Genomic DNA, 16296 nt, shown 5'->3' with positions numbered 1-16296 from the left:
GATCTCCTGTTGGATCTCTGGGTTTTTGGTACGAAGAGCGTTTGTCTGGAAGGGCACTCGAAGATGGAAATATTTTTTAGATTGGCAAAAGAACGGACGGAACTCTTGCATGCCACTCCCTATACATGATATGAGTTCAAGATGGCCAGCTTGGACTTCTTTGAGGCCTCACACATTTGAAGGAGGTTCAGATTTTCTGTGGACATTTACCAACAACCTTGAGCTGGCTTGTTCAAGCTGATGCCATGGATGTAGTTATTTACGATCGAATCAAGTTAGAGAAATACCCAAAACACATTGAAAAGGAGTCAGTAACGCAATCTATATATTTTATACTTTACAGACTATTTAATTTACGTTCTCACGGTGGACATGGTGTCCAGGAGCCCTTTTGGGCTTGGCCCACGACCAATCACGTAGACGTAGAAGCAGGCCCAAGTCCTGTCTGATCCTTCTCCAGGAGCCGTTGGATCGACCATCCAAAAGCATCATATCTCTTTCTTATACTTCTCGCAGGCTAGCTCTTTTCTCTTCTTCCGGTGGCGGGACCGAAGGAGCCCCCGAGAAACTCTAACCCTAGCTAGCTCCGCTTCAGCTCTAGCCATGGCGAACTACGACCTCACCTCCCGGATCGCTCCTCATCTCGACCGCCACCTCGTCTTTCCCCTCCTGGAGTTCCTCCAGGAGCGCCAGCTCTACGCTGAGGACGAGATCCTCAAGGCCAAGATCGAGCTCCTCAGCCAGACCAATATGGTCGACTACGCCATGGACATCCATAAGACCCTCTACCACACCGAAGAGGTCCCCCAAGGTCGTACATCCTCTCCCCTGTCCCCTTAGGATTTTGATCTGATGGAATTTCTTCTCTCTCTCTTTCTCTCTCTGTTTTTGAGGATATGAATTTTGTGCTGGATTTGTGTTGGCAGAGATGGTGGATAGGAGGGTCCAGGTTGTCGCGAGGTTGAAGTCTCTTGAGGAGTCGGTGGCGCCGCTGATCTCTTTTCTTCAGAATGCTACCTTGGTTCAGGAGCTGAGGCCTGATAAACAATACAACATCCAGATGCTCAATGATCGGTTTCAGGTTTCCTCTGCTTTGATTTCCTTGGTTTTGCTTCTGTTTTTATTTGAAAAATTTTGATCTTTAAGCTTTCATGACGCAGTCTGTTGCTCAGATTATGCAAAATTACCTTTTGTTTTAAAGATAATTAATGAATTCAGTTGGTATCGGTAATGGCTTGCAAATTTATCGATTAAAAGAAGCAGAGAGGAAGAAAAAGGGTAATTTTCTTATTTTGGTTGTTGAACAGATTGGTGTGGATCAGATAGAGGCTTTATATCAATATGCTAAGTTTCAATTTGAGTGTGGGAACTACTCTGGTGCTGCTGACTACTTGTATCAATATCGCGCTTTGTGCACGAACAGTGACAGAAGTTTGAGTGCTTTGTGGGGCAAGCTAGCGGCAGAGATTTTAATGCAGAATTGGGATATTGCACTCGAGGAACTTAATCGACTCAAGGAGATTATAGATTCAAAGGTTCTATTTTTGGCACTTTGCTGGGCATGCTGTGTAGTGTCTGCATGTGGTTTCTTTATGGTTTGGTTGTTTCTTTTATGCTATTTTTTAGTGCTTTCCAACTTTCTTTAACATTATTGCCTCTTTTTTTTGCGGGGCAGAATTTTGCTTCACCTTTAAATCAGCTGCAGAATAGGATATGGCTGATGCACTGGAGCCTTTTCATCTTCTTTAATCATGAAAATGGGAGAAATGGGATCATTGATCTTTTCTTCCAAGACAGGTTTGGTTCTTCTGATAAAATTTGAAATATCAAATATTGAACTGTCTTTTAGTCTTCATGAGTCGCAACCATTCTGCGCTTACACTCATCCAAGACTGCTTAAATTTGCTTTTGTGTGTCCAATATGGTCCACATTAATCCTTTTTGAAGCATGTTCTTTAGTCGGATATTATATTTCTCTTTTTTATGCAAAATTTACTGAAAAATAAATAACATTTAGTGTTGTAGAGGAGCGCTATATTATAAAGGTAGAGTGTTTTAGGTTTCTTTCAATTTGTATTCACAAAACTGATTATGCTGGAAGCCTATTTGTCTACATTCATCTTGGTTAGATTGTTGTAGCTTTTGTGGGTTTTCATTATTGTTAATTTTGGTAGCAACAAAATTTTAGAAACAAAGCTAGCAAAATGGAGATTTACATGGAAGTCACTCCAAGTTCTTGAACAAGAGGATAATCAGAACATGGATATGCTAGAGAAGAAATTACTCAATAACATTATTGTGGAAAATTTCCTCATGAGCCACTCTCCATGTGGGAAAACATAAAATCTGGACAATATACATATATTTATCTTCATAAACATCCAGATATGCCCGTTGTTTCCATGCTGTTGTTGGAAACCAACAAATTTGTTCTTTTTCAAACTGCTCACCATATTTCATGCAATTCAATTCTCAACACTGTTTAAACATAAGTGCAGTTAAAGGTAGGGCTCTGGGTTGAGAGTCTGAAAGGAACATTGCTAGATAGTGGTTCCAAAATTTCAACCTTCTTACATCAATACCACTAAAAAGATTAAGCTAACTCACAATGTAGAAGCAAGAGACTCATCATCTGATCACCACGAGTCATGAAGAACACTTGCAGTCTAGCTCAGTTGCTTTATTTTGTGTGTTTATAGATTTGCCCTGTAATTGGTCCAACTCTAGATTGTTGTCCAATACAAGCTTGTATCCCATACGGAAAAGAGTATTCAAACCCTTCTTTTAGCAACTACTAAACTGAAATTAGAAAGTTAATGGTTTCACCCATGAGAAATATGCGGGCCTATTTGGCCTCTTTTGTCTCCCAATCTTAACATCTGCACAATGTATTAAGAACTTGAACATGCAAGGTTGGATAAAATGCAGTTAGGCTCTTTAATGCCCTGTTGATATATTTATCAAGAATTTCCTCATCATTTAAACTCTCCTAAAGTGTCAATAACTCTGTTTGCTAACCAAGGCATTTTGATTAGAGGCTTTAAGAAATGGTCTAGGGAATGAAGATGTTAGAATTAATTTTTTACATGAACAAGATAGTTGAAACATTAATTTAATTGATGATGTTCATTTTTTGAAAAATTTCTAAAATGTTTAGTTCCATGTTGCTATTAGTTTTACTGGCAATTTTTTTTGAAAACTTAAAGAAGCAAGGCCTACTAGAGCTACTAGATAAGTGTTTAATTCATTCAAATTTGCATCCTAACCAATAGCTTTCCATCCATACCTTGGTTTGAAATAGAATAACATGCTGCTGCTTGAGCTTTGTTACAAACACCCAAGAAATCCTTAAGGACTTATCTGTCCATCAAGTTGAGGAAAATTGTCTCGCTGGCTTGCTAAATTGGTGACATTTTCCCTGCGCCCCACATTTTGAAGCTAAAACTTGTTTTTGATCTCCATCAAATCCATTGTGCAGTGTCTGTTGTCTACTTTTGTTTTTTATTTGGTGTCTTTTTGTGCTTTTCTTATTGTTTCTGCTGAATTCCTTTTTGTTATTGTAGCTTGTAACCTTAATATGCTATAATCAGTCAAATTAACTTCCAAATTAAATGATCTAATTGTTATCATTAGATTTGCTAGAAATTTATTTTACGTCTGTAATGTATCTTAGATTTTAAATAGAATAAGATAAAGGCAATAAAGAAAGGTGTTGGATAGCATGAAATCATGCTGCAGGATTGATAATATGAATTATGAAATTAAGGCAACCTGGAGCCTTTCCCTCTATTTATTGAAAGAGGAAAAATAATTGTATTCTGATTTATTCTTCTAAAACTAGTGCAAAACTGAACCTACTCCCTATTCACTATCGTCCACCTCTCTTATTCGTACACACTGTGAAAATATTAAGTTGCTTTATTGTGTCTTCGTGAGTTAATCAGGTCCTATTTTAGACCTCCCTTAAAACATCTCATTCATGGCCAAGAATATCATAATCTAGGTATCCTTATCAACTATGACATTTATAATTATGTAGTTATGATCTTGATGACCTTAATTTGTCTGAAATAACCTTCTAGTGTATTTTGCCAAGGAAGTTATCATTCAGACCCTTTAATTGAGTCATTATGCTTTTATGCAGGTACTTGAATGCTATTCAAACAAATGCACATCACCTCCTACGTTATGTTGCAACTGCAGTCATTATCAATAAAAGGAGAAGAAATATGCTAAAGGAGTTGATCAAAGTCATCCAACAGGAACAGCACTGTTACAAGGATCCTATTACAGAATTTTTAGAATACTTATATGTCAATTACGATTTTGAAGGTGCGCAGAGGAAGCTTAGGGAGTGTGAGCAAGTAAGTTACTTGATACTTCAATTAAGTTTGCTGATGATCTGTATCTTTTAAATAGGAATTTCTTGTATTGTATGCTTCATTTCAGCATCTTAGTTAGGAATTCAGGTTAATTTATGTCATGTAGTAAAGATGGATGGCTTATATGGAGATTGTGGATTATATAGCCTAGTTTGAGAATATTACTGCTCTCTTTAACTCCCTATCACTTTTGCTTCCTCCCCCCCACCCCCCCCCCCCCCTCTTTTTTTTTTGTGGGGGGGTAGATGTGAACGTAAGCTCACTTTTAAGATGTTTTAAGTTCTTTTTTTGCCTATTTGGAATCTGTAGAAATTGTCAAAAAGGCACCAGCATATGTTACAGACTGGGAGTATGATGTAGGTTTAGGTATTTGTGCATGTCTAAGTGCCAGATCCTTCAAATTATTAAGAAATTTCTTCTTTTGGACTTGTACCTAGTTGGCATACCCATTACCTTGTTCCCTCATTTGACATAGGTGTTATGGGCGATATGCACCAACCACTTCTGATATGACAATTTCCTATGCTTGTTGATATGATTTCTTGGGATCTCATGTGCTTATGATTTTTCTAGTGCTTTTATACATGCCCCCTTGCAATTCTCTCCCATATTTTCCTACTTTATGCAGCCATAGGAGGCAGCAACCATGGTACTGTCGAGGTTCTGTTTGTTATAATCAGAGGTAGGCAGCCCACAAGTAAAGATTAGAGCCTACCTAGTGGCCGACATAAGGAAAAAGAAAATAAAAGGCTACAACATATACAAGTATTCATCTCACAACGTATATAATACTCATATAACAGGATTGCTATTTTGTGGGCAACAATTCTTAATATCTTGATAAATATGGTGCAAGCCATATGGATTAGTCTACTTGGGAGACTTTGATATCAATTTTTGATTTCTCTTGATGATAGCTGGGGTCCAAGCATCAAAATGCATATTCAGTAATGTGGAAAAAGATGTTATAAACCATGCCGTCTCTCAATATTTCTTATGCATCAAAGAAATTTCTATTTGTTGCCTTCTTATTTTATTTTGGTATCCCTTAGTTGATTTTGCTGATGAAGATCGAGTTTCTACTATGATGAGAACTTTGTAAAAAAAATCATCTCAAAGCTCATTAGATTTTAGCACCAGTGTTAAGACAGGCATTTGTTACTTTTTTTTTTTTTTTTTTGATAAGGAGGGGGGTATTTGTAACTCAAGTACATGGTTCTGGCACAAAAGTTCGTTTCGGCTTCAAAAATACTAAAAAGGAATCACAGGACATTATTCTACATATTCATGTAAAAGCCACTTCTGCTTTCATACAAAGAATAATACTATGATGGTATAAATTGGAAATTATTAGTTATTTCTCAAGCTCTGAGCTCCAATGAAGATCATCATGTTAGTTGGAAATGATGATTCTCATCCATATATGTAGTAGATCAATGCCAATCAATCAAACATGCAACATCTTGTTAAAAGAAAATAAGCAAGCACATTTTGGCATTTTAATTGTCAAGCAAAGTGATGGATGTCTTCAAGCTTGGCATACTTAGAGCAAAATGACTTCATATGAATAATAGGAACAAGATGAATAATTTGTAATACATGGTCATTGCAGACTTCGGTTATTCTTGGTATGGTAAGCATCAAAGAATAATTTCATAAATGTGTAAGAAAAACTCTGTTCTATGTACAATGATGGATAAATTAGTGTTGTCATCATCATCATCCAAGCCTTTCTCTGACTGATACGCGGTTGGCTAATTTTGAAAAGGGTTCCATTGAAGGATGCGTGGATTATATCTGATTGTAAATCCAGTGCTAACCCTCTAGAAACAAGTGCTGAATTCCTGACATAGGCAAAGTTTGGTAATATGACGTCAGAATTATTTCTGCTTCAGATTGTAGTATAACACTATATGTATTGCTATTTCTTGGCATATAAGTATTTCTTTTGTTGAACTCGGTTAGTAATTTTAGTTTATTGCATTAGAAAACTGGTAAATACATCACATTTTGAATCTCCTTCCAACTTGGTTGACTTTGCATTTTCCTTTCTATCTCTGTCATGGTGTATGTGATTATCTTAATTGGACTTATTTTATTTATTTATTTTGCTTTGCTGTGATTTATTATTTCCTTATTTTATATGATGCTTACAAATATTATATGCCTCTTATTAAGGTAATACTGAATGATCCCTTTCTTGGAAAACATGTTGAAGATGGTAACCTTACCACTGTACCTTTAAGGGATGAGTTTCTTGAAAATGCCCGCCTCTTCATTTTTGAAAGTTACTGTCGCATTCATCAGTGCATTGACATCAGGTAGGTAACTTCCATTCTAAGAATATTACTAATGTATCTGAAGTTTTTCAATTAATTAGATGTATGGACTTCTTAAGATTATCCGCAATTTATTTTGCATATACATTTTTTTGGGCGGCCTCACTTTTTCATCCCTTGTGTCCATGCTGTATACGCTCGTAAGCTGTCCAGTGATTGCATGAGATTTATTCTTTACGGAAGCAAATCAAGTAGAAGAAATGCCTACTAGTCACTCTATTTGGATAACCAGCACATCAGTTAATCCAACGAAATGGAAAATATACACGATTATTAAATGTTCTGAGGGATAACTATGGGAATTATCTCTCATCCTGAAAGACATGTTCGGTTAGTGGGTTTTTGTCTTCCAAATTGAATGAGAAAAAGAAGCTGTGGTTTTGATGGCAAGTTTGAACAATTAGAGAAGTTCAATATTTATGCATCACTGAAACAACAATCAGTTAGTGGTGCAGTGAGGCTTACAGTGCAGAATGGTCAAAATTCTTTGGTTTTTTTAGGGGACTATCTTAGTCCAATCCTTAGACATCTTGGCCTTTACTCACTTTCGTGGATGGCATAACAACTTGTCTAGATTTAACTTTTCTAGACCACTGATCTTAGAGCGGAGAACATGCAAAGTGCTCCAACTGTGGAGCCACTATTGAGAGGCTGCGGACTGTATCTTGGTTAGGGAAATCACAAGGTCAATTATCAGGAGAGGACGTCTGTCCCTCCTAACTGGCTTGCAAGTTGTATTCTGATTTGACCGATGATTATATGCAGGGCTGTGATTTTCTCATGAAATTACGTTCATCAAGATGACCAGGCTATGTTATATTGCTGGGTTTCAGCAGCACCTCAGGTTGGTGATGTACAACCAAGAGAGAAACAAAAATTGTATTCCTATAGAATTTTTGCATATGACGATCAAATTTGCTATTCCGGTTGATAAATCATTGTTTTTATCAAGTTATAATGATTAATTTGGTGATCTACAGATAACAATTAAGAAAATATTTAGACTGTAATTTTATAAGTTGTGAAGTAATGCAGAATTGAATCTTTCATTTGCTGTTTAATTTTACGAATACTAAAGTCTATTTCTTGTAAATATACTTGCCCATCAACAAAGGATGGATCCACAATTGCTCAACCTTGCTGGGTCATATGATGAAACTTTTGGTAGGCTTACGAGTGATATGCTCCTGTCTAGAACGGGGGATTTCTGTTATCTTCCCATTAAGCAGCATTTGTTTGCAATTACTTGCAGTAAATGGCTTGTAGTTTTTCTTGCTTGTATGATGGTTTTCTTGCTACGTATCCCTTGTTTAGAATACCCTTTTCTTTTCCTACATATAATGGTAATAGCTACAGTTGTTTTGTTTCAACAAGCTGATGCTTGCAATTAATTGATGATACTTGATTCAATGTCTGGTAACAGCATGCTTGCTGAGAAGTTGAACATGAGTTATGATGAGGCAGAAATGTGGATAATGAATCTTGTTCGAAACTCAAAGCTTGAGGCGAAGATTGATTCAGTATCAGGGACTGTTATCATGAGAACCAATCATCTTAATGTGTAAGTTTTTCTGCATGTCTAAGATTTCCTAGATTTCTAGTTATGCCCATGCAGGATCTTCTATATACATTGATCCTCATCTCAATCACAATTTTGATGATGAATATAAGGAGGTTATTCGTCCATCTGCTAAATTACTGGGGATCTACTCGGTGGTTCTGATTGATATTGGATGGTGGATATCGTGGTTAAATATCTGCCATTTTTGTTCCTCTATTTTATTGTAATTTGCAGCCATATTTTTGTGATTGTTATTATATTTACATGATTTTTCTTCTTTGGTGTTATTTTTTCCCTCTTTACCAGATACGAACAGATCATTGAAAACATGAAGAACCTTAACATGCGGACACATGTTTTGGCAAAGAACATTCTAGAACCTGCACAAGCTGCTACTCGCTAGAAGCAAAAGAATTTTACCACATGAGGAGCGAGATTCATGCTGTTAGCGTAGCATTTAGATTGGAGCTTTTTTTTTTTTTTTTTTGTGATTTTGCTACAGAGCGAGAGCTTTGGTTCTACGAGAAGATTTTTGACTTGCTGGGGTTTTCTATATATTGAGATTGTATCCATACCTTACAACCTAACGTTACTTTTATTTGCTTTCCTTTGTCTAGCGAATTGTATGAGCATCTGTTTTGCTTAATTAACTGAGACATGCCCTTCATCATTTCTAGCCCTTTCATGATTTTGAAATCAGATGATTTAAAGAGCAGATAAAATAACAGAATTCATCAGATGACATCAAATCAATAAAAGATGAGTGCATTAAGAATTCGATGATTACTTAACAGGTGAATGTTGTGTCATCTGATGCAATACTTCTATATTCTCAAGTACAAGCACTACAATATGATCGAATGATATACTGAAGATGATGAAAGAAGCTGCAGATCTCTTAGCCAGATCAAGTACCCACTACAGCATGTTGCATGTTTGGAACTGTCACAAGTTTAGGTGACAGGATTGATGATGCTTGATCTTTTGGAGCTATTGGGTAGGCACTGCAATTCATTTGATAAAATTCCATGCAGATTATAACAGCTGAATTTTCTTGTGTTTGTTTCAGAATTCAAATTAAATGATCTCTGCATGTTGTTTCAGAATTCAATGTATTTTCTTGTGAATATAACAGCGGAGGCCGTGCAGATTATAGATCGTTAGGAATAGTGTTAAAGGAGAGCCATTGGTAAGATGTAGGAAGTTAAGCCAAAAATACTCAAAATCCTCCGAGGTTCTTGATAGCACCCCTCATCAATTGGCCTCTCCGTCCTACTCTAACTATAACAGAGAATTATATTACACCTTTTGGTGACAGCAAGATCAAACTTAATTCCTAGTGATTCCAGAACCAACGCAACTGAAATGCTCCACAGCCATGACAACATGTTATCTGGATTGGCAAACACAACATACCTGGCAAAAAACAAAAAAAAAAAAGAAAAAAGAAAAAAGAAAAAGAGAAAAAAAAAAAAAGAAAAAAGAGGAAAGAAGTGCCGTATTAGCAGATGTGCTTTTGGACCTATTGTAAGACTAAATTCAAACAAAGCTGGTCTTAGTGGACTGAAAGGATGGTCTATGCAAGATGCTCTCAGTAGCTGCTTGAAATGGATGATTTATGCATGTAAAATCTTCAGTAAATCCTATATGATACTTGAAGAAAAAAAAAAGCCAGACAATTTTAGTATTTGGTTGTCGCATCCATTTTAATAGCTAGATTACCACTGTAGTAACAGGAAACAACCAATCCAGTAGGGCACAAACACTGCCACCCAGTAAAATCGCCCTGCTGCAAAAGCAACCATATCATAAGCATTCAAGTTTACCACGACGATAAAGAAAGCTTCTTCAACTGCTGCTTGCATCAAAGAGATAAAGTGTCCTGTTGATATTAGCAAAAATTAATAGGAGATACAGTTCCACATAGTGATTCGTTTGTCAGCAGGGTTGGGTTATCAACCAACTCAGGTGTCAGCCAAACACAACCAAGCTAACCGAAATCCCATTTCCCATACTCTAAAGCAACTCAACTTTGTAATGTTCCATAAATATAACTAAAGTCATGTTCTGTGGAGTTGTGTTGGATCACACTAAGTCTGCAATTCTTGATGCTCTGATGGTGCTATTATTTAGCTGAGCCACTAACACAACATCCACTGAAGTAAATAAAATAAAGGGATGACATAAAACTATGCATAAATTGAAATGTATCACAAAGGAGACCATGTATTCATAATCACAGTGCTATATCAATACAAAATGAGCTCAGTTTGCATTGGTGTAAGGGTGTGTATAAATTCCCCTTTTCATCCTGACCCAGCTACAAACTATTTTTAGAAGCTTGCACCAGGATCACAATAACATTTCCTGGCCGGTTTTCTATAGCTTAACATTTTGCAGTGATGTAATAATCGTCGAAAACAGCTACCCTGAAGAGAGCACGTATTCATGCTTACTATGTGCCCCAAGGATTCTGGAAGGCAGCGTTACCTAGATACTACAAATTTTAGGTGTCTTTTGATGCGTTGGATACTTGGATACCAGGGGTACTCCATTGCACTCCTTGTCGAATTTGGTTCCGTCAAAATGAGTAAATTTTAAACTTGCATTCAAAATCAATCAATAATCAGATTTGAAATCGAACTTGTGTTTTTTGAGAATTAACTAGCACATGATGTTAAAAGGGTCCTTATCATAGTATTTCTCTATATATATTAAACCTACTGCATATTAAGAGAAAATGAGCGTGATATGGAAGGGAATGATTAAAGCATAGATTTAAGTTTCATATTTATATTTGGTTTAGTTCAATTCAAAGTAATCAAAATCTAAGTATTGACTGGGGTTTTGAAACTAAAATAGAAGCAGATGAGAGTCAAGGACAACATATATTAGTAAAGATTTAAATCCAAAAATGAAGAAAAGGAATTCATACAATTCATGAGACCAATTCTGACTGTATTCCTATGTTTATGTGTATGATGTGTTCGAATTTTTAGGTTTTTGTGTTTGAATATAGCTACATCCAAGTTCAATCTGATGAGAAATCAGATTGTATATATAGAATGCACCTTTGGTCTGATAAGTTTATCAAAATGTTAACGTAGATCCATGCCTAATTATTATGAAATAATTGGATCAGTTTGTCGAGTTTTAAGGTATCATCTATATTCCTAGCTATTGGTCCCGCAGTTGAACGAGCCAAGCATGATCATCAACAGATTACCCATGAGACTAGCACTACAAAAAAATTAATTTTTTACGTCGAAATTTTTTTATCGTTAAAAATTATATTTTCGTCGCTAAACGTATTTGCGATGAAATATATCGTCGCTAAAAATTTGTAGAGGAAGGCTCGTAGCAAAAGACCTTAGCGACGAAAAGATTTTATTTCATCGCAAAAAATAGTCAATCTAGATGACGAAGTATTCGCTGTATTAGCGATGAAACAATTTTGTCGCAAGAGCTTAAATTTTCATCGCTAAAATTACAATGAAAAATAATTTCATCGTAAAAAATAATTTTTTATCTTAACGATGAAAATTGAATTTCATCACAAATATTAGCGACGAAAATAATTTCATCGCTAAATATAGTGATTAAAAAAAAATATCCTCTTATTTTTTGTGACGAAACTTTTCTTTCGTCGTAATATTTTACGACGAAAAAAAATTCGTCATAAAAAATGGCGACAAAATTCGTCGTAAAAATTCGTCGCAAAAAATTTCGTCGCGATAATTGCGACGAAATAAAAATTTCGTCACTATAATTGTGATGAAATAAAAATTTTGCCTCGATAATGACGACGAAATAAAATTTTTGTCGTGATAATGGAGACAAAATAAAAATTTCGTCGCAAAAAATTGATACTTTTAGCGACGAAATTATTTTTTTGTTGCAAAATTAACAACGAAATAAAAAATTTCATCGCAATGTATAATAAAAATTTTATTTTTTTGGGTTCACAATTTTTTTTTGCGACGAAATTAATATTTCATCACTAAATTAAATTTTGGATAAAAAATTAATTTTTATTTTTTTATTAAAAAAAATCTGCTCAAATACAAATTCTCAGATGAAACATATTTTACATAACAATATATTAACTCAATAGAAATATTTTAATTCAAAATACCAATTCCAAGTAACAAAAAGTTTCATAACCATCGTTGTCATATACAAAAATATAAGTCCATACATCATTTTAAATTAAAAAAAACTACAAACTAGGTATGATTTGACTCGTTGGCCTCGTTCCCTTCTTCAGGCGTCGATCCTTGACCCGATATGTGTCGCGATGGTGGTGCAGAGGCGGCATCATGTGACTGTAGAGGTGCTAACTCAGAAGCATCAATATCGAGCCGTCCCGCCATCGCAGCCACTATCCTCTCGAGCGTATGACTACGATTCATCCAGTAACTAATCTGATCTTGCATCATGCTCATGGATGTCCTAACTATCTCTGGCACCGATGCATCATCAGATTGGCCGGATGACGAACTGTGTGATTTTTTGGACCGCATGCTATGATCATATCCTAGCTGCCGCCCGAGGACGGTATCCAAAATCGTATTATCTGTCATCAAACAATCCTGCTGCGATCCAGTATCACTATCAGATCCAACCTCCTTCGTCGCCTGCTCTCTCAATTGTAATATTTTTTCCTTCACAATAAACCAAATAAAATCATAATTTTTTTTCAAACTCTTTAAAAGTATTCAAAATGTAGAGTAATGATACTTACATGACGCTGTCTCGCCTCCTCGGTCATGAACTCACCACTCTTGTTTTGATAGAATTTAGCATAGGCGTCGACTCCGGATAGTCCCTATTCAAACAAAAAAAAAATATCAAAATAATATAAATATTTAATAAGAAGTTACAAAGTATGATTGCAAATGTAGTTACGTACCATCCTCTTCATTTTCTGTGCAAAAGAGGCACTTCCTTGCGTGTAAATAGAATCAATCTTACTCCTATTCACCTTATTCACCTCCAATCGTCGCTACAAAATACATACAATTATAACCAATAAAAGACATAACAAAATTAAAATAACTTGAAACACTAGACATACCTGAAATGCCTCACTTTCAAAATGCTCACATAACCACCGCCAATCGTCACTAGACCCAGCCCAATTTCTGTATGGCTGGGTCACAGGATCAATCCCCTTCGCCTGCAGCTCATTGTAGTATTTATGAAGCCTACATCGTCGATCTCTGTATCTATTTGCAGCCATTTTGAGAATACATGCCGTCACTTCTTCGTCGGTGCAATCCTCGAAGTCAATATTATCCTACACAGTCATTATACCAAAAAGCAAATACATAAAATTATTCATATAATAAAAAATTTATTTATATAACCAAAAATAATATGGATCATATAATGATATGCAAGACATCCAAATTTAATTCTTACCTTGATGTGAGAGACTAGAGCATCACGGTATCGAGGAGCTACATGCTTGAAACTTTCACCAGTCCACGAAAAATAATTCTACATATACAAATTGATCTCATTTGCGATGATACTAGCCTCTGTGCCAACCGGATGATCTCGAAATATCTGTACCTTCGATTTTTCATTGTGCGTATGCACATATTTTTCCAAAATAAGACCCCTACTAGGACCACGCACTGCACGTCGATGCTGTATTCCAACATGTAAAAATTGGTGAAATGAACATATATCATGTATCACTAAATGCATATAACAAAAATATATATATGGTTTATAAATTGATAGAGATGTACCTGTAAGGAGATGATGCTGCGGTGCCATGACCTCCGGTTGGGCAAGCTCTGGCTGAGCACTAGTCTGCTCTGTGGACTCGGACAATTGAGTCTCATCTAAATCCTCTGACTCATCATGCAAAATGCTAAAGTAAGGATGTGTATCATCAAGCGGAGCATGCTGCCTATCCCGTGAACGTCTACGTCTAGGACCAGTCATGATGTTGCAATGATTAAAATAATTTAAATCAGCATGTAATCAAAAAAACTCAAGTATTACATGATGTAACAAAAAAAAGAAATTGAATTACTTATTCATATTAATTATTATTCTCAGATTCTGAACTTGTGTCTATATAGTCATCTTCGACGGGAGTCATAGAAGACTTCGACCCTGAAGTGCTATGTTCATCGTCGTTAATGAAGTCATTATTGGATCGTGCTCGTGCCCGTACCCTTATCGATGATCCAACAATAGAAACATCCTCAGGTTCATAGTCGTCTCTTTGTAATTATCCTATATCAATCATGTCATCTGGCACTAATATGTTATCTGGTGCTTGCATTTGATATGCTTCATTTTTAATAATTGCACGGACTTCATTCTCTAGATCTTCATCGTTCGGGCATGTGAAAAGTGCGGGATCAAACAAATGCCTATACTGAGCCCTTATTGCAACTCGCTAAGGCTCTTTCATTTTGTTATCATCAATATACTACACTAGTCTCGCTTGCTTTGCAAAAATATAAGGATCACTTTCGTACCATACATGACCAGTGTGGACACTGACGAGTTGAGGATCTATAACAATTGGCCTATGTCGTCCTAAGTTATACCATCGACACTTGAATAACATAATCCATCGAAGACCACTATATCTCAACTTTATAACCTCATGTAGAACACCAAAAAAATATATTATTTCACCTTTGTGCTCGCCCTCCACGCTTATTCCACAATTCTGTGTGGTTCGATCGCGATCGCGATTTTTCGTTAAGAACCGCACACCATTGACTATGCATGCTGAATATACTGATACACGTCTGTCAGATTTTCGTGCAAGTACGGCTAAGTCATTACTGATACAGTTAGGATTGTTTATACGTAGCTGAGCTATCTACAATTAAAAGAACAATAAGCAGGTTAAATTCGACAAAATAAATACTATATAAACAAACTTTTAATCATGGATGAATATTAACATAACTTACCCGTTCGTCAAACCATGATGCGAATTGATTCCTATGTCGTGCCACTGCTAATGTAGGATTGATTCTTCTGAGCTCACTTTCGTGCTCACTGAAGTGATATAGTAATATCATGTATATTTTAATTTAGAGTCCACGTACATTCATTGATATATCAACAAATAAAAATTAAATATATATATTCACATCATGTACGCTTCTACCTCCTCGCAATTGTTTAGCACATACCAATGCATGTCATCCGTTTCTTGTGGTGTCAACATTCAAAATTTTTTTTACCATATGGTCAGGCAATATTGGAGAACACGGATAATCCATCGGTCAGAATCTCGTCAACATCGATATTTCATTGTGGCCTTATAAATTTGGTCTCCACTCTTCGAAGGTACATAGAGCAGAATGTCAGACATTCATTCATAACATGTGCCTCTGCTATTGAACCTTCAGGCCGTGCTTTGTTAGTGACGGCACTCTTGTATTCTCGCATCTCCCTATTCAATAAATTATTAATTTATATCACATATAATAATAATATAATAATAAATAATAAATATTACAATATCATGTAATTATCTTTCAATTGGGTACATCCATCTTGTATGTACTGGCCCACCCAATCTAGCCTCATGTGGAAGATGAACAGAAAGATGCACCATGATATCAAAGAAGACAGGAGGAAATATCATCTCGAGCTTACAGAGAGTAATGATAATCTTCTTCTCCAATATATCGATCTGACTTCGTCTCAATGTCTTCACACATAAGTCTCGAAAATAAGTTCCCAGATCAAGTAACGCATCACACACAGTATCCGGCAACAATCTGTGCAAACCAACTGGAAGCACATATTGTAGAAGCACATAACAATCATGACTTTTCATCTCGACGACCTTCCCATCTTTCGACTTGATGCACTATTTCAAGTTTGAGGCGTATCCATTAAAAAATCTCACTGATCTCAAATATGAAAGAAATTGATTTCTCTCTCTTCGGTTCAGTATATAACATGCCAATGGCTTCACCAGCCTATCCCCCCGTCGAATCAAATGTAATTCCTTTCTAATCCG

The 16296-nt window shown here is 36.0% G+C and overlaps 1 protein-coding gene across 1 annotated transcript; it reads left to right on the top strand.

Moving 5' to 3' along the window:
* Positions 1-523: 523 nt before the first annotated feature.
* On the top strand, positions 524-8952 carry LOC105052457 (eukaryotic translation initiation factor 3 subunit E). Its single transcript, XM_010933274.4, has 8 exons — positions 524-811; positions 927-1081; positions 1308-1535; positions 1676-1797; positions 4145-4364; positions 6561-6703; positions 8145-8282; positions 8589-8952. Exons 1-8 carry the CDS (start codon positions 604-606, stop codon positions 8683-8685), a joined length of 1311 nt encoding a protein of 436 aa, XP_010931576.1. The 5' UTR covers positions 524-603; the 3' UTR covers positions 8686-8952.
* Positions 8953-16296: the final 7344 nt, after the last annotated feature.

This window comes from Elaeis guineensis, chromosome 10 (assembly GCF_000442705.2).
Source record: "Elaeis guineensis isolate ETL-2024a chromosome 10, EG11, whole genome shotgun sequence".
Classification (NCBI taxonomy): Eukaryota; Viridiplantae; Streptophyta; class Magnoliopsida; order Arecales; family Arecaceae; genus Elaeis; species Elaeis guineensis.
Note: the sequence above shows the minus strand (reverse complement) of the source record. Positions and strands in the feature narration are given on the sequence as shown.

Bases quoted from the DNA above. Each gene is read 5' to 3' on its own strand.
- LOC105052457 (XM_010933274.4), top strand. From the start codon at position 604: ATGGCGAACTACGACCTCACCTCCCGGATCGCTCCTCATCTCGACCGC. The intron at 4,365-6,560 runs GTAAGTTACTTG...CCTCTTATTAAG, and splicing joins AGCTTAGGGAGTGTGAGCAA to GTAATACTGAATGATCCCTT. The intron at 6,704-8,144 runs GTAGGTAACTTC...GTCTGGTAACAG, and splicing joins CATCAGTGCATTGACATCAG to CATGCTTGCTGAGAAGTTGA.